The following is a 24444-nucleotide window of genomic DNA, read 5'->3' as shown; positions in this document are numbered from 1 at the left end:
TTTCTATGTTCATTAGTTTCATCAAAACCTGGGAACTTTCATCAAACCTTCCCAAGTTAGCAACACCTCTTTCTGAACATTCCTAGAAGCTGAATACAGTTTGCACTGAATTGTGTGCATCAGTTTAGCAGATTTTCTAGTTTTTTCAAATCCTCAAGGCACAAACCTAAAGGAAATCAAGAATCATTTGGATTGAAATTTAAGTATTATCACTATCTGCAATATTCTCCATTTACTTAATATATGTCAATTACCTACTCTTTTAACCTGTTCAAGTGGACAGCAGTGAAAGAAATTAGAAGGATGGTTAGGAGAGGAAGGAGTTAGCATTTAGTGTTTGTTTGGTCAACATGTCTTCACTGGGCCAGATTTGAGGTCCTTGTTGCCAAAGATTTTATAGCTTAATGGGCGGAAATATAATCAAATAAGAAACAATAATATACGCTGTAATGGGGGCAGTATTCACAGAGCTCTATGGGAGTACAAAGGACAGATAACTAAGCTAGGCCTGGGGGGTTGGGGAAAGTTTCCAAGAGGAGGCACCATCGAGGCTGAGTCTCAAATGAGAGGTAGAAATTAGCCAGCTGCATGAGGAAGGAAAGCTATTGCAAGCAGAGAGAATGGCATATACAAAGGAGTGGAGACGAAGAGAAGGTGGGGCATTTCCAATATTGCACATAGTTCTGTATGGCTGCATATTAGAGTGCAGTGTGTGTGTGTGTGGGCACATGCACACATGTATGTGCACACATGTATGCACACACTTAGATGTGGGAAAATTTTCAAGAAGTGAACCTGGAGAGAGACACACAAATTCACCTGAATCATCTATTTTTTTTAGGCTAGGCATTTTGAGCTTTAACAAGAAGGCAATAGAAAGTCATTAAATTTTCAGCGAGGGTGAGAGAGGCTGGTCTTTCTTAAACTGTCACTGATTTAGACATATGGGCAACTCCTCAATTTCTCTGAAGACTGAATTGTATGGAGTGGCAACCACTTAGGTCCAATCCAGAGAAGGACAACACGTTTGGCATGCACTGATTATTTTTGGTACAACTTACCCTCTAGGTTAGCCAACAATTGGCTGAAAGGCTCACTTCTCTACTCAAACAAGGCCTGCCTTTAGCTCAGGGTGGCCACACCACTCAAGAATAAGGAAATTGTCTTTTCCATAGAGGTGTAGGTGTGGGACCTTAAATTCTTTCCACGTTCTTTTTTTTTTTACACCGAACTTTTATTTGCTTAAAATCACTGTTTAGTCTCTGTCCATCAAAGGAATTATGCAGTCTGTAAAGCGTGTCCAGGTGAACGTATCTAAGGGAGGCATTCTCTAAAAGTTAGATTCAAGTAGATTTCTTGTACATGTAGGAGTGTCTAGAAGTATTTATATGTTTTGGCAATGAGCTTAGGCTAAGATCCGGTGCGGTTACACACCTAGGTTCCTTCGTGATTCCTGAAGTTCAGAAAGTGGCAATTCTAAAGATTTGTTTCAGTGAATTAGCTTGATTTATCCATGCATGGGGTCCAGTGTTGGCAAAGAACTCCCAAATCAAACATATCGGATTAGTGTTTGGGTCATTTGATTTTGGAATTCTTTCTTTTAAAGCCAATATACCAACACAGACTTTTTCATAAATATTTTGCTATTCCTCCAAACATGTTTTCTTTTATGGGATGAAAAGTTTTAGAGCTGTAATAAAGTGATAAGATATCTGTACATGGATTTTATTTTCTTCTCTCTCTCAATTTGGAAGTCAAACTTGCAGAATGTGTTTGACTTCTATTTTGAAAAATTTTTGGACGGGAATGGACTTATTTTTAAAGCTGGTTTTCAGAAGATACTCATTCTTTATAGGGCCGTGTTAAAAACAGATTGTGCAAATCCTGCGACAATTGTTTTAGAACAGGTATTTGAGGGCAATACTATTCCAATGTACAACTCTAGGGGCACCATTCACACAGGATAAAATAGAATGGTGCACCCTGGAATGGCATAACCTGGCTGCCCTGCATGAGGGAGGGACCACATATATTCTTTTCAATATCTTAATATTCTTATTTAATAAGATATTAATGGAGCACATATCTTAATTGAATACATACTGTGTGCCATCTACGGTGCTCAGTCTAGAGAGAGTTGTCCGTTACTGCCTCCAGAGGGGAAGGATCCAGAAGAAGAGAGACTCAATAGCTAAAAGAGGCAATTCGTAGACCATCTACCTGAAGGACCTGGAAGGATGGGGTGGTGTCAAGAGCCTGACTCTTTTCCTGGGTCAGGAAACAAATGGGTCTTACTCAGAGGCACTCCAGAAGGAGGGAAAGGTGGGTGAAAACAGAGGTATTTAGGTGGCTCTGATCTGTTTAGTTAAATATCTGGAGGCTTAAGAAAAGTAAAAGGTCTGAAACAATTATGTAGTTACGTGTCAGGATTGTAAAGTGGGAGGTCCAGGACCAACATTCATGGTGATAGGGACAGATTTAGGATGTGGATTGCCTTCCATGAGGGCCAGGTCTCTCTGGGACAGCAGGAGTATCCAGGTCTGTGGTTAGGCAGTGGGAGAGGGGCATTGTTGAAAGAGTATTAAGGACAAGCACTTTGCAATTATTCCTGCTCTGCCTTAGGCCATCCTAAAAGGCAGAGCTGCAACCAGAAAAAAAATAATAATAGCAATAACAACCATGGCATAGAAGAGACTGAGAACAAACACGCTGGATGATAAGACTTACTGCTGACATGCCCGAGAAGCCGCTTCCAGAAAACTGCCCAGTTAGACTTGACTCTCCAGGGAATCAGAAAGGCAGAGTTATTTTGTCTTTTCCTCCCTCTGGACCTTTAAATCACTTACTCTTGTTGTACCTTCATTTCCCCTGATCCTGAGTGAGTAAAGCCCACTCTAGGTAAAGAAGGAGGAAGCTGGAATGGATAAATCTGTGTATGATGTCCAGTCAGTGCTTCTAGCTGTTGGGAAAGTCTTGTGGGTGAGTGAGTGTGTGCCGTAGGAGCGCGGGCTTGTCCTCACTGCTCCTTCTTCTCTCTTTCTAATCTTTGTCTTCTCTTATTGACAGTTAAGAACTCACTGCCCAAAGCTGGCACCATCACTTGACAATTAGCTTACGGAAGGGTTAGCATGTCTTTCCTGGAGCGGTGTCAATGTTACTCCTTAATTTAGCCTGGAAGGAGGGAATGCTTAGCAAAGAATAAAAAGAAGATTAAACATCTCCTCTTTAAACAGGGAACATGTTTTCTGATGTTTCTAGTTTATTTTGGCATTTCCCGAGGGGAAGCTTTGACTCTTAAAGGCTGATCATATCCAACCCTGGAACCAAGGGCAAAAGCAAGTCCAGCAAAAGTTGGACTTCTTCATCGAACAAGTCTCAGCCTCTTGCTGGGAAGCCCATAGAGCACAATGCAGGACCCCACTTCATAGAGCAACAGTGCAAGTTCAGATTTAATAGCTGAATGCATGCAGGCATCCAGGTTTCACCCTGAGCCATCCCAATCAACAGTATTCTGGTTTCATCTTTCTTTTCCACTGTACATCTTGCCACCTCTCTCTTCCCTCCTTCCTTCTCTTTTCCTGGTGTCTGTGACCCCAGGGTCCATCCTGTGATCTTTGAGCTCTTCCACTGTAGGGTGGATCTCTCTGCCCTCACCCTAGACATCCAGGTGGTCCTTAGAGAAACTAGGAAGAACAGGCAAGACATGGATCAGTCTAAGAAGTAAAAGAAAGAACTGACATAGAAAAAAGAAAAGAAAAACAACCTCTTTTCTAGTTCTGAGTCTTATTTACATCCAAGACCACCAGCTTTCTGTCAAGCACTCCAAATAGAAAGTTTAAAAATGATTTTTATTTTCCAGTGCTCGATACAGTTATGTAAAAAGTCAGAGAGACAAGAAATAAAAGTGACAAGAAGATATATATTTTATGACATCTGGAAGATAGTAATTCCTCCATTGTGCAGAGGGTATTAGTTTTTCAATTCCAAGTAAGCTTAATTTGGAATGCTTCCTCTCCCCCAAGTTTCTGCTCCCTGCATCTCCGTGCCATAACCACAGGCTTCCTTTCTCATCCATAAAAGATGAAATACTGTAAAAAACAAAAAAACCTTCTGTATGTGAATTCTGCTGAACTTGTGAGGTTCTGAGAAGCAGGATGGCCTGGTGGTGAATATCAGATTTGGACTGTTAGCCAGACCTGAGCTTGAACCCTAACCACATGACACTGAGCCAGTTACTTAATCTTTCCAAGCCTCACTCTCCTCATCTGTGAAGTGGAAAAAATAATATTTGACTCCACAGAGTTATTGTGGGAATGAATTCACATAAAGAATTTCTATATCAAACTTTAATTTTAGCTGCTGTTGGTATTCACTATTTTCAATGTAAACCTATTGAGTTAGGACAATATATTATTTTATAATGCCTGTACTTGACATATTAAGGCTTCTTAGACAATTTTAAAGAACTCTAAAAAAGTCTAAAAAAAAGTGGTTTGTTGTTGTTGCTTAATTTTCTGGGATTCCACATTGAAAGGACACTTGGAATATGCTTCCTTTTCATGTGGGTTGATGTATAGAATGGCCATATTTGTGATGAATATCCTATTTCATCAAAGTGAATTGGACTTAAAATGTACTGGAGAAATTGAACTTGAGTCAACTATCTGGATTTATTCCTGTCATAAATGTCAAACAGTGATGAGAGATTCGTTTAAGGAATATTTTGTTAAATACTAAGATTCATGATAATTGCCCCTTGAGTATCTTCCTCCTTCAGAAGAGGAAAAGTAAAATACCATCGCAAAGCTGGTGGAGAGGATGATTTGATTTTCTTTTTCATGGGTCTAGATGGGTTTTCATCAAACCCCAGGAAAGCATTCTTACCATCAGCCACAGTCATGATCGTATATGCAATCGAGACTTGGCAGATTATTTGAATAAATATAGCAGCAACCACTATCATTCATTATTGACCAAGTGCAGATGCTTTACGAATGTTATGTTCTCTAATCCAATGGGCACTGTTTATCCAATTATGCAGATGAAGAATCTGAAGCTCAGAAAGCAGAAGTATTGAACAATGCCACACAGCCAGTAAGTGTTGGAGCCAGGATTAAAATCCATCTCTCTGGCTCCAACGAAGCACTCTTTCTTTCCACAAAATTACGTTAATAAAGGTCACCAAGGGATTTTGTTAATGTGGGTGAGTCTTCCACTAAAGATATTTAAGAAGCCAGGACTCCATCACTGAAGTTATCTTGCCCAGCATTTTTGGGTTGTAGGAACCCAGTTTGGGTAACTTTCTTGGTGAAGTAGGAATTGATGTATTTCACACATAAGAATATGTTTGTTTGATTATTTTCCACCTTTACTTGGAGAGTGGCACGTGTGGGCACATCTCAGGCGAGAACAGTTACTTAAGGAATTGGTTTTGTGTTATTACTGGCTTTAAAGATACTTCTGTTGGAGCACAGGGTACAAATAGTAGCGTCTGCTTTGTACTCTGGGTCTCATGCTGTCCTTCAGGGTCAGGCCAGACATCTTTATATTTGCAAACCAGCAATTCCACAGCTTAAGCGATCAAGTTTTTTTTTTCATGTTTTACTTTGTTTTTTTAATACACAGATTCCTGGCCTTCGACCTCAGAGATCCAGACACAAAAGGTCTTAGGCATGAATAGGAATGTATAGCTTTAAAAAGCTTAATGATTCCAATATCAGCTAAGTTTTGGACTCACTGGATAGTGTATTGCGTTAGGCCTATTGTATGTCAAAGTAACGTCTTAGGTAGGATATTGCTGCTGTTTTTTGTTTTAATTCACTGAAGTCATTCCTAAGGGTTACTAAAAATACACATGTTTATATTTATACATATACATTTAAATTATGGGTGTAATATATACACACATATTATATATATACGTATTTGAAATAGTGTACTGTGTATATATAACATAAATATATGTATATGTTTATGTATACATATGTATACACACATACATAAATTTTTTGTGTGTGTATGTGACCGACAATTCCCCAGCATGACTCAACATGGTATCACACATAAGGATTGATCTTGGATCTCTAGCCTGGGCCAGTGTTTACAGAGTCTGTGGCTTTTCACTGCTTGGCCTCTTAATCTGGTGGTTGGTCTTAATCTTTTGCTGCAAATAGCAGCCTTATTTCTTATGGCTGACTGCCACACTGATCTGTCGGCCGTTGCTCGCTGCAGTTCAGAGCCATGCCACACGGTTGAAATCGTGCAGCAAGAGTTTCTTCAAGTGTTTCTCTACCCTCACTGTTTGAGTTTGGTCTGTTTCAATAAACTCGTCAGATGCCAACTGCCCAAGAGTGTAGCATCAGTTGAAAGACCTTAACAATTGGTGTTCCAGAATCTCAAGGTTAATATCCATGGCCCACCATTGTAAGCTTCACAGAAGCAAGGATGGTGATTATCCTAATTGAGTCACTACTTCTGAGTGCTATTTCTAATAGCTACGTAAACATAAATATTCCAACCTCCGACTTGAATTTCAGTTACAACTCTATTTCTGGGCACATCAGTTTCATCCTTTAAGCACCATAGTCATAGTGCCTAGAAACGAGAAACTTTAAGAGCCTACAAAAAATACTTATGACTAGAAAGAAGCATATATATTTGCTCTAGAGTATGGAAAAGAAAACTGGAAAATGGAAATTAATAAATGTTCAGTTTTATAATGGTACACTTTGCCCGTTTCAGCAGGAATTAAATTTAGTACTCATTTGAATATTAGTGATTTTGAAAGCAAACTTTAGATTAGATTTCCTTTTGCTGATAAATCATAGCCAACCGTAACTTAAAAAGTTGGTGATAGCCAAATGTTTTCAAAAACAAATTAGAAAAATCCTTTCAAGTGTTTATAGCAAAAATTATTCTTAATGTGGGCTGTGGGTGCATATGAATATTTTGAAGCGGGAATTTCAAAAGGGAAAAATGCCTGAAGCTACTTACATTATAAACCATCCCTGTTTTTGGGTGGCTGATTTCTTGTACTTTAAAAAACATATTTGTCGGCTTAACTGAATTCCCGCATTATGCTTATCATTTAATCTTCTATGCCCTAATATTCATTCTTCATTACTTAATTAAGGGTTTCTGCTTTTTATGAAAGTACATAATCCACAACCAAACACACATCTTCTCAGTCTGGCTCCCTAATATGAAATGGAAAATAGATATAGAAATGTTTTGCAAAATGCAAAACCATTTTTAGCTGTTGAAAGTTGAAGACCATTCAGTGAGCTTTGATTAAAGTGAAACTGAATCACTAAGCTAGAATTTGCCAATTATTTTGCCCAGTAAAATGCAGACATTTTACAGAGTTTTTCTTTTCGCCAAGTTTACTGCTTTTATATAAAAAGCTTCTGCAGGGGCCAGCCTGGTGGCATAGTGGTTAAGTTCATGCAGTCTGCTTTGGTGGCTTGGGGTTCACAGGTTCTGATCCTAGGCACGGACATACACACCACTCATCAAGCCATGGTGTGGCAGAGTCCCGCATACAAAATAGAGGAAGATGGGCATAGATGTTAGCTCAGTGATAATTGTCCTGAAGCACAAAAAAAGAGGAAGATTGGCAACATATGTTAGCTCAGGGCCAATTCTTTTCACACACACACACACACACACACAAGCTGCTGCCATTTCTGCTCGCCTGGATGAAGAAGTGAGAAAAGGGAACTGAACCCTCCATAAGAGTTGACTGGCCTTCTGAGGATGGGCTGTAACGTGGGCACTGCTGTGGTACTGGAGCAGGGAGACTAATGCAGTGGACCCAACCATGCTGAGTCCCTTGACTTACACACCACCTCTCCTGTGAGACCCGCCTTGTATCCCCATGCCTGGGTTAGGTACTCTTCCCACATGTTCCCATGGAACTGTCTAGTCCATCATCATAGCACATTGTCATTTTGCTTCAATTATTGACTTTTCTCAAAACTGTAAACTTCTCAGAAAAAGCCTGTCTTATTCATCATTGTTGACCCAAGACCTAGCAGAACCCCGAGAACATACCTCTGCAAATATTTTTTAATAATGTGACAAATGTAAGGCTCACAATAAAACTCTTTCAAAGGTAAATTTACTAGTGTGATTCAAAAGTGAAAAAATAAAACCGCGTGATGAAAAATGTGAACATCTTTTATTTTCTAGGGTTAGGGAGAAATTTTGGAAAGAAAATGATTTTGACTGTGTTTCTAAAATGGTCTTAAGCCTAACATACTTTTAGTTATAACAATGTGTTACAAATAAATTTTAATTTGGGATGATGGAAATAGGTAACTGACAGTAGCCTTAAGAATTCCTTTATTCTTGAACTGTTATATCTAAAAAAGCCCCTTTGTTCATGACAGTCCTTGAAAGAAAGTGCCAGAGTAAAATGCACTGAGGTGGATACTGTTGGTGCTCTAATCAGATCCCCTTTACCTGGCAAGTGTACTCCATTCCCTGGTTGCTATGGATGTTGACTGCTAACATCTCACAGTTGTCTCTTCTAGAGAGAATTACCCTTGGAAATGCCACCTTGGCCCTGGTCAATGACCAACCAATATGGGTGTATAAAACCTTACCATGGGTCAACTGTGAGGTATCACTCACACTCCAGAGATGCCCAGGAGATCAGGCTGAGGCTCAACTTCAGCTCAATCCAGTTCTCCACTTAACCTTTTCCTCTGTCCTCTCCTGCTTCCTTTACTACCTTAATGGTTCCTCCCAAGAAGACTCCCTCTATAAATCAAATGCACATGCATCCGGGTCGGCTTCTAGGAAACCACCCCTAAGATATTCACTGAAATGAAATTTCAGCTTCTGAGGGTAGATGACTCCTGATGCCTTTCCTCCATGCTGTGGAGGATTCGGGAGCAAGGAGGGATGACATTGGCATTGCCCCCCTGCCCTGTCCATTTCCAGACTAATTATACCCACAATTAATGTTTATTTATTCAACATGAGGAGCAGAGCACTTCTTCCAGGAGCCTCAACTGTATTCAAATTAACCGTTTTTATTAGCACCTATTTTGTGCCAACAGTGTGCTCAAATGTAACAATGAATAAAACAATTTCTGCCTCCTTCCCTCAAAAATAAGAAACCTCAGTTTCTGAGGATGCTTTTTAGGTGGGAGAACACAGGGTGAACATTTTCTCTAGTCTCCTCTTTTGATTTGATCACACTAACTTTAGCACTAACCCCTCCACCAAATTAAGCTCATATGGAAGAACAACATTTCATCGTCTTCCCTTCCAGAACATTCACACGTGGTGTCTAAATCAAGTGAATTCAAAACTGTTCACAAGAATAGCCTCCTGGTGCCACCATAGAGGAGAGCACTGACAGATCATTGCTTTTAAACTCGTTCCACATGATTGGGAGAGGGGGGTAAATGTGTTGTTTCCTGTGAGTCTTCCTTGGAATAATGCAGTTTTCTTTTAAGAAAACATGTCATGGCTTGACTCCTTCTGTGGATGCCATTGCCCCCGCTTGTTTTTGAGATTTTTCTTCCTCTGGATACAATCTGGAAGGAGTCCAAGGAGATTTGCTGCAGCAGCGCTGTAGTTTGGATGCTGGGCAGTTGTGTTCGCTGTGTGTCATGTGTGGGCTAACACATGGGTGCGGGTTTCCTTCCTGTCCAGGGCTGGAAGAGTTTTAAGGCAGGAAGCAAAAGACATCCTTTTTAAAACATCTTCTTAAATTATGGAATATGTGCCCAGAGTCCAATTTTTTCTTATGAGAACTTCGTCTAGCAAGTAAGAGTGGATTAAAAAATTCTTTTTTTTAAAAAAAATAAGATCTCCTAACCTCTCTGGGTCCCAAGTTTTCTCATGTATAATGTGAAAGAGTTGGACTGGGTGAGTTCTGAAGTCCTGTTCATCTCTCATATATTCTGATTTTTTATTTCCTGAATTTGCTATATTTAAACTCCAAGTAAAATAATTTCTTTCAACCTGTATCAGAATTAATTTTTGTTGTTTAGTTAGCAGATACAAGGAAGAATGCGTGCATACATGTGTGTTTGTATGTATGTGTGCGTGTGTGTGTGTGTGAGAAAGAGAGAGAAACTTAATCTATCAGGGCTCATCACTGCAACTTTTAGACTTAATATTTTTAACTCTATAACTCAAGTGAAAGAACAGAAGTAGTAGTAAAAAAAATAGCTTGTATAGAATTATAGGATAATTGCTCTAACAAGCAACCCTAAAATCTCAGTGGTTTAATGCAATAAAATAATTCAAATACAGTAAAATAAAACAAAAAAGTCTATTGCTTGTTCACAAGCCCATCTGGTCAATAAGGATAGGTAGAGAAATGGGAAGGTCGAGTCTGTTCTCCATATAGTCATTTAGGAACTCAGGGTCTTTCTGTCTTGGAACATTTTCATGTTCAACACATGGCTGCTAAAGTCGCTACAGAAAGGGAAAAGAAAGAAGAGGATTACCCACGGGAAATTTTTATGAGCCATAATTGGAACTGGCCCCTTTCTGTTGGCCAGAACTCAGCCCTATGGTTCCAACATAATTGCTGGAACAGGGGACTCAGAAATGTAGCCTCGCAGTGTGACCAGGCAGAAAAGAAAAACTATGAATCTTGGAATCCTCTGCCTTATCTGGTTTTAAGACCTGCTAGTGTTAGAGCTTAAGAGCCTGATGAAAGGGCCTTGCCCACCAATGCTTTTCCTACATACTTATCCTACCTCCTTTTCGTGCCATCCCTCCTACCCTCTCTCTCAACTCACACACCATTCCTTTCATCTAGACTCATCTTTACTCTCTCTTTTATTTTATACCACAAGGCAGGGAGAAAAAATGTGAATGTGGATGGGGAACCCCAAGATGATGGACTTTCGTGAGTAAGAGAAGTGGAAAGGATAGCTCACTGGAAAAGTGGCAGGAATTTCAGAAACAGAGTTGGGAGAGGCAGGAAGGAAGTCAGGAGAGACTGATTTGGGTTGGTTTGAGATGGGAATGGATTCTCCCAATAGGAGACAAATCCCGAGATGAAAAGTCCATATCTCCGTGTAGTAGAAGGTAATTCTTGAATGAAATTTTATGGGCCTATAATAAAATTTAGACTGAAGGTCCTCTGTCAAGTTTTTAACTGCATTGGAAAGACCAGCATCCACAATTAAGAGTAAGTTATTCCAGCTGCTGTATTTTTTAATGCTCACATAAAAATAACACACACATACACACATTTAATAATTTACAAATATATTGTCATAAAGAACATCCTTTATTTTCTGTCTTAAACACCTCCAGCATGGGGGAGGAAGCAAACATGTATCCATTTGTAAGCCCAGGATAACACACATTCAACAAACCTGCCCAGCAGTCAAAACTGTATCATTGCAGCAGGAAATCCCCAAATATTCTCCCCCAGGATGCTTCTGAAGTGTTGCAGAGTTTCCCATATTGTAGTATTCCTAATTTGTAATGTAGATCTCTGTGATAGGGATTCCCGTAACTCTCATGAAAGACACTCATTTGTCTTTTTGTCCAGTCATTAATTACCAAGAATTGATCTCCTGTCTCATTTGTTATGCTTAGATTAATAAAAACACTTTCTGGAAACAAGTTCCTAAGTTTGTAACTGGCATTTCTCACACCTAAAATTCTTGCACTGGACAATTTAGTGGAGCCAACAGACACAAAAGTCTTGCCAAGAACAATTCTCATGAAGAGTTTCAAAGCAGTGAATCCTTGGAAATCCAGAGCAAGCGACAGGACTTCACCTCCAAATATTAAACGGGATTAGATCCACCTATTCTGAAAGCCATATAAAGCAGCCACATAGTTGACACACTGTATTTCTTTTCCCCAGGGCTTTCCTGGAAAGGATGGCTCTTCTGGCCCTCCAGGACCACCAGGGCCAATTGTAAGTATTTCCAGAAACTACTGGGATGTACTCGGCTTTAAGGCATTTCATTTCTTTTGAGACATTTTCTTTTGCCAGACCTCTCCCCTCAGTAGCCATCATCTCTTGGTACAGAGCTCTCCCTAAAACATCCTTTAAAAATAATATATCCGTATGGTTTGATCATTCTATCCCTGAGCCACTTTGCCATAAGATCACCGGCACTGAGGTAGTTTTTGTTAGACACAGGGAAGGCTTGAATTTGAAAGAACTACACCTGGCTGATAGTGTGGAGACTTCTCAAAAAAAGTCTTCCCTACTTTTTTGGTACTTGGGAACAGGAATGAGCAATGAAGCCTGAAGTCTTGGTGTTGAGGACGAAGGAAGCTGTCACTGTGTGTGTTTGTGACCCCTTCTTGAGAGTTGGCTGTCTTCGATGAGAATGTGTGAGTACTCACCTTTGCTCCATTTTCTTGCCTCTCTATTAGGGCATTCCTGGAGCCCCCGGAGTCCCAGGGATCACAGGAAGCATGGGACCCCAAGGTGCCCTGGGACCACCTGTGAGTATGCAGCAGTAGCCAGTCAAGATGATTGCCCAGCCATCCCTCTGGTTTATTTACGTGTTTAAATTTACCAGCATCTCTGTTGGTTCCAAATGTTTATTCAGTATTGGACTCTGTGGGACTCCATAAAGGAAAACAGAGAAGCTCCTAGGATAAAGATCAACATCGGGCTGTGCATATGTTGTGGCTAAAGACAAATGGTCCTAACAGGGAATAATCAGCTATGCTTCTGCTTATGTATATTTCCATTGTTTGTTATTCTGTATTTGTCTAAGTAAACTCAGTGACAGCTTTATAGGGATTGGGAACAATAGCTATGTGTTAATTATGACTGTCTTCTGGGTAAAACTACAAAGCTTGAGAAATTCAAGGATTAATGAGGATGGGAATAGATTTTTCTTTTCTACATTCTACAAGAAAGACAGTATCTCCCATTAAAGCACACACTCACACATAAGCGGATAGTGGTGTAAATGAAAGCACAAAGCACTAATTACCTCGAATTTATATGCTTCTAATTTGTTAGGTTGGTGTTTACATGTGATCAATGGGAGGCGGTAGGATTCGGGAGTAACAAATGAGCACGTCTGGGCCTGTTTCCTCATGTGTGAAATGAGGTAGTTGCATTATATGGCCTCTGAAGCCACATTTGGCATCTTCTGTTACTTGCAAGTTGTTCCTTCTAGGTTTAGGTATTAGGCAACATCCTGATATTATCTGTGATGTACTAAATCTGTATTCATAAAGTAAAGCAACTGAGATGTGCAAAGGTATATGCTACTGCGACCATGTTAAGAATTTGTGGAACAGTGAGACTGAAGGGTGAGAGTAGGAGAGGCTAATGCATTAGATTTCTGTCGCTGCTATAACAAGTTACTACTATCTCAGTGGCTTAACATGACACAAATTTCTTACTTTACAGTTCTGTAGGTCAGAAATCTGACACAGCTCTCACTGGGTTAAAATCAAGGTGTTGGCCTGTCCTTTCTGGAGGTTCTAGGGGAAAACTGATTTCTTTGTGTCTTCTAGCTTCTAAAAGCTGCCCGCATTCCTTGGCTCATGGCCCACTCCCATCTTTAAAGCCAGCAATGTGTATCCCTCTGACCATTCCTCCGTTAGTCACATCTCCCTCTGAACACAGCCCAAAAAGGTCCCCTACTTTCAAGGACCTATGTGATTACATTGGGCTACCCAGATAATCCTAGATCATCTGCCTAGATAACCTCAAGATCCTTAACTAAGTCACATTTGCAAAGTCCCTTTTGCCACCTTCTGTACTATAGTCATACGTTCTGGGGATTAGGGCATGAACACTTTGGGGAGCCTTTGTCTGCCTGTCACAGTGAACAAATCATAACAGAAACGATAATTCTCATTCAGAAAGACACCTCTCTCCTCTAGCTACCCAGACAGCCATGTTACTCTTTATTCTTGAAACTCATTTCAATAAAATTATTTCATCCTCAGAATCCTTTTCTAGGCTGTGATTCCCAAGATATATATGCAAGTGCAAAAACACACACAAGGGATAAACATAAAAAATGCCTCCAGATTTTAGCAAACACATCCTAATTTGCACACCCAAATAAATGCTCTCCTTAATAGTCACTTTACAAAGCTGTATACTCATTCCAACAGCATGATCATTGTTCAAAACAGTTTTAGGTCTCTCTTTTTCAAATCCAGCTAGTAATGTCACAGAAAAAAATGTGATTGGTTTATCTTCACATATCTTTTTTTATCCAAAATGATGTTATCAAGTACGGTCATGCAAATGGAAACACCCACACCCACATGTGTCAACACATGCAAACACATGCACTCACACACACAGCCTTTCACTGCAAACTTGTCTTCATTTGATCCTAGGCTATTGGTCACCAGAAAAGAGATGTTAAAATTATCTTTGGGACGAGGGGTTCTGGTTAAACAAGTGTCAGACACAGTATATACTTAATGTGTTTCTCAGAAAGTCATGAGAGATTTTAGGACAGCAAAGACTTTGAGGTATACTGAAGTAAAACAAGAAAAAACAACAACAACAGGTTTAATTTAGTTAGACAATAAAAAAATGCATTTGTGCATGAGGTAAGCTGCTTGTTCTTTTCACGCTTCCTGACATCTCCTAGAACTAGTTGGACCCAAGCTGGGTTCATCCTGATCCAAGAAGGATGGGATGGGAAAAATGCTCTGAGGGCCTTGGGAAAATAAAATGGGGTTGTATAATGGTAGAACGAGGCACAGAATATATTAGGTAAGTAGAAACCCATCCTGCTTATCTACCTGACCTTTTGTAGCTCTGGAGTAAACTCTGAATATGGGGCATGCGGAACTACAATACACTTTTTCCTAGAAATAAAACACTTGTTAATAATCTTATCTTCGATTGTCATAAATCAACAGAAAAGGGCCCTTGTTGGAAGCATTTTTAGCGGAGAGAGAAACCATTTGGTCTAGAGGCACTGGGTGGGGATACCACAGTAGGCTTTGGGTATCCTCCCAAAAGGCAGCTGTTCTCTGAACTGTCTAGCCCAGACTTTTCCCTGTGCTCTGGGACATGAGCAACCAGATGTCTGCTGGCTGCCAGACCGGCATGACTAGAAAAGCAGGCTGGCTGTCATGGTGTTGAGGCCTTGATTGATTTGCCATGGATGTCGGTCTAGGAAGGCAGGAGGGAGGGAGACCAAGAAAGACAGACTGCCCCATTGAAAATAGCAACGTGTTTCCTACAATCGGTACCAGGAACGCTTGCTTTCATGCACCCTGCTTTCAGCCACTGACTTCCCAGAGTGGAACGTACGTTGCTGCTGGTGCAGTCATAATTCCTATCTGAGGTTTAAGCATAGGCTCAAATATAGTGCCTCCCTGCAGGGGAGCAGAGAGTGATGAAGCTGTGGAAGTAGGGGCCATGTGCTTAGCTTGAAAGCAATACACGTAGATAGGTCCAGTGCTCCGTCATTTAAAGAGCATTGCATTAGAAGTCAGGGTATCTGCATTCTAGATGTGGCGCTGACATGACCTTCACTAGCTATGCAAGCCACATCACTTAAGTAATTTCTCTAGCCTCTCAGCATGTCAGTTTCCTAATTCATTCATTTAAATATATTGACACAGTAGCCACGATATGTATGAAATACATGGAGGAGAGGGATTCTGAGAGGTGTGAAAGATGACCAAGATATTTTTCCACATTCATGGAAAATCTAGAGAGACCGATGTTTTTTATATAAGTAGGTATAATAAAAGGCAGAAAGTGGGAAATGCCTCAAGGGAAAGACAAGTAAGTTGCTACGAAAGTTCCATTGAGAGAGAGAGAGACAGAGATAGAGAGATGGAGAGAGAGACAGAGAGAGATAACCCCCGGAGCTGGGAGGGGCTGTTCTCCTGAAGGAGGCAGCATTTCAAAGGGCTCTTGAAAGACGGGTGTGATTTCCTTCCAACCCCAGACAGGAGGATGGCATCGTTTAGATGGGGATTGTGGTAAAACATGAAGCAAACACAGGGGGTCCCCTGTCTTTTGTACATTTCAATATTTTTCAACTCTTTCGCTTCATTGCCACTGTCACAATTTTATTTCAAGCCCTCTTCATTTCTCACCATGATTATCACAAGAAGCTCTACTGGGCCCCCTTGCCTCTGCTCTAGCCCTGGTTTGGTCCATTCCCCAGCTGTGAGGAGATCTTTCTAGTATAATTCTGATGTGTCGTTCCCTGGCTTGAACCTCCTTAGTGGCTTTCTGCCACCAGAGGATGAGTTCCAAATATTCATCCAGGTATACGTGGCCCTTCACGATGGGCCCTTATTTCCCCTCCAACTTGATCTCCCATCATCCCTTTGCTTGGACTTGAGACACCCAATACTATATAAAGTTCTCCAAATATATGCCCTACTGTTTCACACTTTTTTGCCTTTGGGGGCGCTCTTCCATTTGTCTGGCCTGCTTTCTCTTCCTTTCTCCACCTGGTGAGTTCCTGACTATTCTGTCTTTAAAACTATGCATGTCCTGTGTGAAGGCACCGTCAACTCCTCAGGCTGAGATACTTCATTTCAATTGTGTCCATCTTGCCACTAAAATGATAATTCCTTGAAGGCAGAAATTTTATCATACTCATGTTTTTATCCCTAGATCCCAGCTCAGTATCATAGAGGGTACTTAATAAGTATTTGTTAAAAGAAAGAAAGAATAAAGTCATGTTTGCATTCTAGTTAGCCTGATGTTCAGGGTAGTATTAGATGATTATTCTTGTAGATTAGGGGTCAGACCATGCAAGACCTTTAGAGCTGAGCTCGGATGTTTTGATTTGGTTATCGGCCATCTTTAATATGTGGGACTTGCACCATGAGATTATCCCTCTTCCCTTCAGCACTAAATGTCTGTGAATCTATGAATGTAGCTACTGTATTTTCTTTTCTTTACATTTCAAGTGTTCCTGAAATTAAAGCAATATGTGCCACTTTTTCCTTCTGCATCTACAGAGAGTATGTGTTTTTCCGCAACGCATATTTTGGTGGAGTTGTGGCCCTTCACTTGCTCAGAAATTTTTATTTTGTTTTTGTTTTACTTTGCAAAAATCAAAGGAAAGATGTCAGAGAAGTTGGAATAAAAAATAGCTTCTTGCCATACAGATGTTTCACTAAATGCATCTTTCATTGAGACTGCCTCACAGTGTCGTATAGCTACTTAATAACAAGCATTGTGAGGCTGAGTTTGAGGAATTTGGGGCCCGATTAAATACATCCATCCCTATATAGCAGAAGTTACCAACAGCTGACGCTGTCCATTTGCCTTATCTCTCAGGTTTGCACTGTAATTTCTTTTTGTAAGTTTCAAACATTTCAAATAAGCCAATTTACTAAATGACAGCTAGACATAGAAATGTCTAAGAGTGTATTGGCTGAAAAGTAAAAATATTCAGGATAAAATTGATTTTAAGAAATGACTCAAGTTAAAACTTAATTCTGAATTACTAGATTTAGGTTTGGGGGATGTATGTTTGCTTCTGTATTATTATTTAATTAGGAAAAATATTATCTTCCCTGGAACAGGAGATGTTGGCTAGTGCATTTGCTGAGCAGTGTTCTCTTTCATGGCAACAGTGGAGTGTACTGGAGTGTGCACACATTCTGGAGCCTGGCTGATTGTTCTGGTCTCCTCTTGTCTACTTCTTTTTTTTTTAAGATTTGCCCTGAGTTAACATCTGTTGCCAATCTTTTTTTGTCTTCCTCTTCTTCTTCTCCTCAACCCCCGTACATAGTTATATATATTCTAGCTGTACATCCTTCTAGTTCTGCTATGTGGGACGCCGCCTCAGCATGGCAGGATGAGTGGTCCATGTCCGCGCCCAGGGTCTGAACTGGCAAAACCCTGGGCCTCCGAAGCAGAGTGTGGAACTTAACCACTCGGCCACAGGGCCAGCCACCAGCTTTTCCACTTTTTTATGTGCAATGTTAGGCAAGTTATTTAACCTCTCAATGCATCACTTTCCTTATATGTAAAATGGAAATAATATCTCATGGGGTTGTTATAAAACATAAATGAGTTTATCTTATGAGTCTTATAAAAATTACGTGAGCTGATCTTATAAGGCTATTTTAAGGGTTAAATGAGTTAATACACCAAGAACAAAGTTTGGGACATGGTAAAAGCAGCTTAAGCATTAAACTGCTAGTATTTACAAACAGTTTCTTAATATATTAAAAATGTAGAATATTTACCTATTTTTGTTTGATGGTTTTTGTTTTTGTTTTGCATCTAATGCTTGAAAAACTGATTCCATTAGGAATTTATTTGACGGTAGCATAAGTAGCTCTTCTCTCCAGTTAGACCTACCAGTGGACATTACTGTGTCCTTGGGACTTGGCCATTTGTAGAGCCTAAGAAATGAGGGAATAGGGCACAGCTGGAACATTTATTTCCAAAAGAGAGTTGCTTTGTAAATCGTCCTCTTGCAAAAAGTTTAATAATGGAAGTTGGATACTTTTCAACAGAATAAACTTTTTCTAATGATCTAGAAGCCCACTGCCTGAGTATGTCTTAAATATTTTTCTTCCATTTTTCAAGCAAGGCAGTTAAAATGAAGTGCAAATTGGCTTGTCATCCAGACGAAGTGAAATTCAAGTATTCATTCATTCGGTTAACACATGTCTTTTGAGCGCCCGCCATGTCCCAGGCGTAGTCTTAGGAAGTAGGGATACAAAAGCGCACAAGCTGGACGCAGACTGCCTTATGGAACTGACATGCCCAGAGAGGTCACAAACAGTGTGGACCTGCTTTCTTTGTAGAGGTTGAGATTCTTCCTTGGCAAACCTAGCTTTTGTGTTTTTCTTCCATTTCTGTCCCTTATGCTGCCTAGCTCCAAATAATGACTATGTCATGAGATGCGAGCTTGTTAACCTCCTACAGGACCCCAGAGACCATTTAATTTAATGGCCTCATGTTACAAAGAAACTCAGAGTTTAAGTGCTTTGCAGATCCCATGTTTTAAATATATTTTTCCCAAAATATTAGTATGAAAATTTTCAAATGCACACAAAATTGAAAGAATTTTAGAGTGAATACCCATATACCCAAGACTAAGATTCTACCATTGTGTGTGTATTTTTTCAAAAAATTCTCTTGGGCTCAGTTGATTACTGATCTCATTTGCAATTTTGGAAAATTATCTTACAGCACCCTAAAGGGGGGTGGATTTATACTTCTTGTTGAAGTCAGTAAACAACTATATTTTCTTTTCATTTTATTAATAAAACAAAAGGAAACTCAAGATCAGAGGAAGTCGACAACAGCCCAAGATTTATAATAAATATTTCAGTTTAATGTTGGACTTAGTTGAATATTTGAGCAACCCTTTCATGCAAGAACCTGGCTAGGTGTTTTTGAAAATATAAAGGAATATATGGTCGCCATTATTAGAGATCTTACCATCTGCACAGAGAGAAAAGAAATCCATGCATTGACCTGTAGTTAAATAGATATGACAATAAAAATTCAGTGTCAAATAACTGATACTCAAACTAAATACTCTAGTAGAATATTCCTACTGTTGATACTTAATTAAGATTTAGGCTTAATCCTTTTTCTCACATTTCAAATATTTTCATAAACTGAGTAGACCAGACCTATGGGAATAAGAAATTGTAACATTGAGGAGTAGGAGACAGGAAGGTTGGGGCTAAAGTGCCGAAGACTTTAAATTTGAGGACTTTGACTTTGTCACATGGATGACTAAGAATTGCTGAGTGATTTTGAACAGAGGAAGAGCTGCTATCAATCAACAGTCACTGCACTGTCTAGGTTGTATGGGAAGTATCAGGGGAAGATGGGACTAGTGGTTGTGTGGAGAATGAACTGGAAGGGGGGTCTTTAGTTAGGGAAGTCAGTTAGAAGGAAGTTTACAAATATCTTGGTGCAAGAAGGTAAGGGTAGCACCTGAGTGATGGAATAGCAGAGACAGATACAAGAGGGATTGCAAAGCAGAAAAAACAAACAACAAAAATGTGTGTGTGTGTGTGTGTGTGTGTGTTGAATACACATGCAAGAGACAAGGGAAGAGATGAGAAAACGTAGAACCAGTGGTGGGCTCGAGCTGGCTTGTACCTATTCAGGGAAGTCAATTATGTGCTTCTCTTCCCTTCTCAACTCCATCTCCAGATATAGTGCATTTGTAGCTTGAAATCAGCTATGGTAGAAGTATTTATGTCTCCAAAATCCGCGAACAATACAAGTCAAGGCATTTTACCTTTCCAGAAAACCAGTTTACCCACACACCATTGGATGAACCCAGAATTTTGAGTTTAGGTGACTGTTCACTGAGTAGAGATTTTGGAGAAGATACTGAGTTTGGTTTGGAACTTGTTGAGACTGTAGTAACAGGGGGGAGCAGTCTGACAACGTGGCAAATTCCATCTATGAAGCCCACTCATTATCCTTTTGGTAGAGACTATAAAAATGTTGTTCAATGAACCTATTACACTGCCTCAGAGTTGAAACAAAAAGATGAAATCCTTCTGAAGACACGTTTTGCATTACAAGTGTAATTTCATTGCAGAAACACTGAAAACACCATTGTTTTTTCAGTGAAGTTTTTTTTTTACGGTAATAGTAAAGTTTCTTATGGGGCGGAGCATAGTTAAGCCACAAGATAAAATATAATCCAGCTGAGAATTCATGTTAATATGAGCTCCCGTGATCAGGGAGAAAGAAGCGTGTGCTGTTATGCTGGATGGAAAGCAGAAGGAGGCTGATGGGATTTCGCAAGTCTCATCTCTTACTTGAACTCTTAGGTTGGAAGATCTTTTCCCTCCTTTGAGAGATATTCTTTAAAAACTTGAAACAATTTAGCTATTCAACAGAGATTTGTGAAATAAATCATGAGGCATCAGTAGAGTGCAATGCATAGAGTGGTGTTCAGTGTGGAAAGATGGGAATGACCTGTTCAGTGACAGTCTGTTACAAAGCATTATTACCGCATGATCCCAATTTTGTATTGAAACATACTGTGTCTATGCAATAAAGGCTGGAGGAGTAAAATGTTGAAGAGAGCTATTTCTGCTTGGTGGGATTACAGGTTGCTGTTTGTTTCTTCCTGTTATCTATGTATTTTTTTGCTGCAGAATTACTAGTGCTAAGAAAAACATCTTAATAAAATAAGAAAAGATGCACTATCATTATGCTTGGCTGAGTGCAGTGTTACAAGTAAGCTGACAATTTCAACATTTTACAGGGTGTCCCCGGAGCAAAGGGAGAGCGAGGAGAACGAGTAAGTATCCTCTGGCTCCGTTTCCCAGCCGCAGCTGGTTGCACACCTTTCATTGTGTAAGCCTGATAAAGGATGGCCATTTACTACCATGATTATTCATTGCTCTTATACGAATCCTTTTCTCCTCCGTCTCCTCGACTCATCTGACCATGAGCACATTTTCAAGCAGAAAACACCCTGTGGGCTAGAAGTCAGGAGAGCTGGTCACTAGTTACAGATCCATTACCATCCAGCTAGATGACCTTAGGCCCATTTCTTTAAGGGTAAAACCGACAGTATAAAGCTCATCTAACTCACAAAGTGGACTTGATGAAGAAATTATATAATGGATGTAAAAAGGCTTCAGAAACCTAAAGGCTATCTACAAATGCCAAGTAGTAAAATGGGGTTCATGTTTTTCCAATACTGGCATCCTGGAAGACAATGGCAGGCATAGAATCAAAGAACTGGCCAGGAAACTTAAACCATTTTATTCTAGGGGCCTTCTCTCTCCTTTGAGAAATTGTGCAGCTGCTAATACAATTGTGCTGTCGCTATAGCAGAAACAGCAGCGACCTTGGGCTCATCCAATTACCTCTGTAAAACCTTGGGCAATGTGTTTAACTCCGTTCATCTATAAAATGAGTTTAGCATCTTTTCTCCGAGCTGTTATTAGTATTAAATAAGCCACTGCTTGAGAAAGCGCTGCATTTTATAAACTCTAAAGAGCTATAAATGAGGCATTAAGTGTATATGGGTTTGTTTCAAAACTATTAAATTGTTTAGAATCTAGGACCAGAAATGCTTTCTTGAGCTTTTTAATTTAATAAAGGCTCTCAGGAACCTTGTACCATGAGAGTCAAATTACTTACTCCTTCTCTGTATGCACGGTGGTGGTGAGTTCTACCTATTGCTAGGAGCCAAAGAACCCAGGTTGGAACAAGGGGTCAAGTCAGATCTCCTTTTGGAAGCGTTGCCATGTGGCTGGGCTTGCGGTGAGAGTCAGGACCATGCTTTTTTCTTATCCAGGGTGACCTTCAGTCTCAAGCTATGGTGAGAGCAGTGGCACGTCAGGTGTGCGAACAGCTCATCCAAAGTAAGTGGATTATAGTTACAGATGTTTTCTATTTCTCGTCCAAATGGGAATTTGCCTTTCCCATAAGTGTAACAACTAAGGAAGACACCTCTAAACCTTTATCTTGGTGCAGACACAAGCTTTACAGATGGCTATCACTAACCCATCTAATGAGATTGTTACAGATGACACTAAAGTTCTACATCGATGGCACAGAGGCCAAATTCCTCCATGTCATTTGTCCAAGAACTCCCTGTTTGCCCATAGATTTAACTTGACTGCCAAGATCAAATCTTCTATTTCTTCTTCATCTCTCCAAATAGATTTTTTTTTCTCAAGTACTCAGCGCTTGAAAGCTGCCAGACTTTGAGGCATCAGAAGCTGCCTTCAAACAGATGATTCATGGTGTGGATTTCTATTAACTCACTAGATTTGAATCAATACTTCTTCCTTATCCATTTCTTTTGGGTAAATTTAGGTCCTTTCCTTTATTCTTTAAGATTTATGCCAAAAAATGCACACGCACGCGCACACAGGCATAGGCTTCATGTGACATTTGATATGATACATGGGCTTCATGCCAAAAGTTACACTGGAATACGCTTCATGTGACACCTGTCCCATTTCTTCATTTTAAACTTGATCTTTCCCACAGCCCAGTCTTTCAATGGCTGATTCCTGCTCATTCACCTACATACCCACCCATTTTGCACATTTCCCCTCGGTCCGCTGGCTATATATCTTGTCTCAGTAATCTAACCAGGGGGTTACCAGTTTTACTTCTCTTTGCCAGTAATGTGTTCAGTTCCAGGAAAGTCTGAGACCACCTAGAGATGAAATGTTCCTCTCAAACCCAGCCAGCTCTGGCCCAGCTCTGCCGTCAAGCTCTGTACCCCCAAAACACCCTCCACTTCCAGGGCTGACGTTACCTGAGTGGCTGTCTTAACAGCTTTGGGGGGGGGGGTGTTTATTTTAACCCAGGGAAGTTTTGAGAGTCTGGCAAGTACCCATGAAGGCCCTATTGCCTGGGGCCAGAATTCCGTCTGTAGTAGATAAACCCAGAGAAAGGCGTGGAATAAAGGTCTGCATAGGCTTGGGAGGGTGTCCATTAAGACAAAAATCTCAGGGCAAACTGAATGCAAAGCCACCATCTCAGACATAGTAGGAATGCTCCCTCTATTTTAACTTCAGTTAAGCTTACGTTATACGCCCAAAGCAAATGTATGTGTGTTACAGAATTTACCAGTTAAATGAAACTGTTCAGGTTTAATGCCAAAGTAGGATCTTTAAAAAATTTTTTTAAGATATGCATTTTTTTTTGGTGAGAAAGCTTGGCCCTGAGCTAACATCTGTTGCCAATCTTCCTCTTTTTTTTTCTCCCCAAAGCCCCAGTACGTAGTTGTATATCCTAGTTGTAAGTTCTTCTAGTTTTTCTATGTGGGATGCCACCACAGCATGGCTTGATGAGCGGTGTGTAAGTCTGTGCCCAGGGTCCTAATCAGTGAACCCCAGGTCCCTGGAGCGGAGTGCGCAAACTTAACCACTATGTTACTGGGCTGACCCCAAAAATAGGATGTTTAAAAACACAAGTTATAAAGGAGAAATTGAACGTTAGTCACTCCTGTAGTAGAATATGTCCAAAACTAACCCGTATCTCAGATTATTTTGTAGGTTTCTCATTTCAAATATACAATGTAAATGAACAGGTAATTATTTTAAGGAAACCCATGGGTTAAATCCTAATATGCTCGCTGACCACATTTCACAAGAGTTGCTATCTTATTCCACTGTAGAATAAAAACCATATATAAATATACAATTATTTAAAACATGCCCTAAAAATTGAGAGTTCAAAATGGAGTTTTTCCCATCAGGAATTCTCAGATTCTTATGAATGACTTCTAGGAAGTGGAAGCCAGAAGGGGATTATACAGGAAAGCTGAAACAGGTCTGTGAAATAGGGAGGCCCTGCCTGTCCTTGCAGTTGTGAGCGAAAGAAACAGGAGAGATCGAATGCAACTTTATGAGCAAAACCCAAGCTCCCTAGCAGCCATATTTCTGGCCCCTCACCCATCTTCCCACAAACTATTCAGGTTTCTCAGGGCTTTTCATTTCATCCTTAGGCTCCACTTCAGACTTGATTTATCAGTCAGCATATAATTTCTCACATGCTCAATTATGTCA

General features: G+C 40.1%; 1 protein-coding gene across 2 annotated transcripts in view; it reads left to right on the top strand.

Moving 5' to 3' along the window:
• The window catches only part of COL14A1 (collagen type XIV alpha 1 chain), a 218234-nt gene that overhangs the window by 170500 nt on the left and 23290 nt on the right, over positions 1-24444 (top strand). For both annotated transcript variants that reach the window (XM_046641998.1, XM_046641999.1), the window contains exons 41-44: positions 11852-11905; positions 12373-12444; positions 21171-21206; positions 22215-22281. In XM_046641998.1, coding sequence (XP_046497954.1) covers positions 11852-11905; positions 12373-12444; positions 21171-21206; positions 22215-22281 — 229 coding nt within the window. The remainder of the gene's footprint in view (positions 1-11851; positions 11906-12372; positions 12445-21170; positions 21207-22214; positions 22282-24444) is intronic.

The sequence above is a fragment of the Equus quagga genome, chromosome 16 (genome assembly GCF_021613505.1).
Source record: "Equus quagga isolate Etosha38 chromosome 16, UCLA_HA_Equagga_1.0, whole genome shotgun sequence".
In the NCBI taxonomy this organism is placed as follows: Eukaryota; Metazoa; Chordata; class Mammalia; order Perissodactyla; family Equidae; genus Equus; species Equus quagga.
This window is presented reverse-complemented; position numbering and strand designations above follow the sequence as displayed.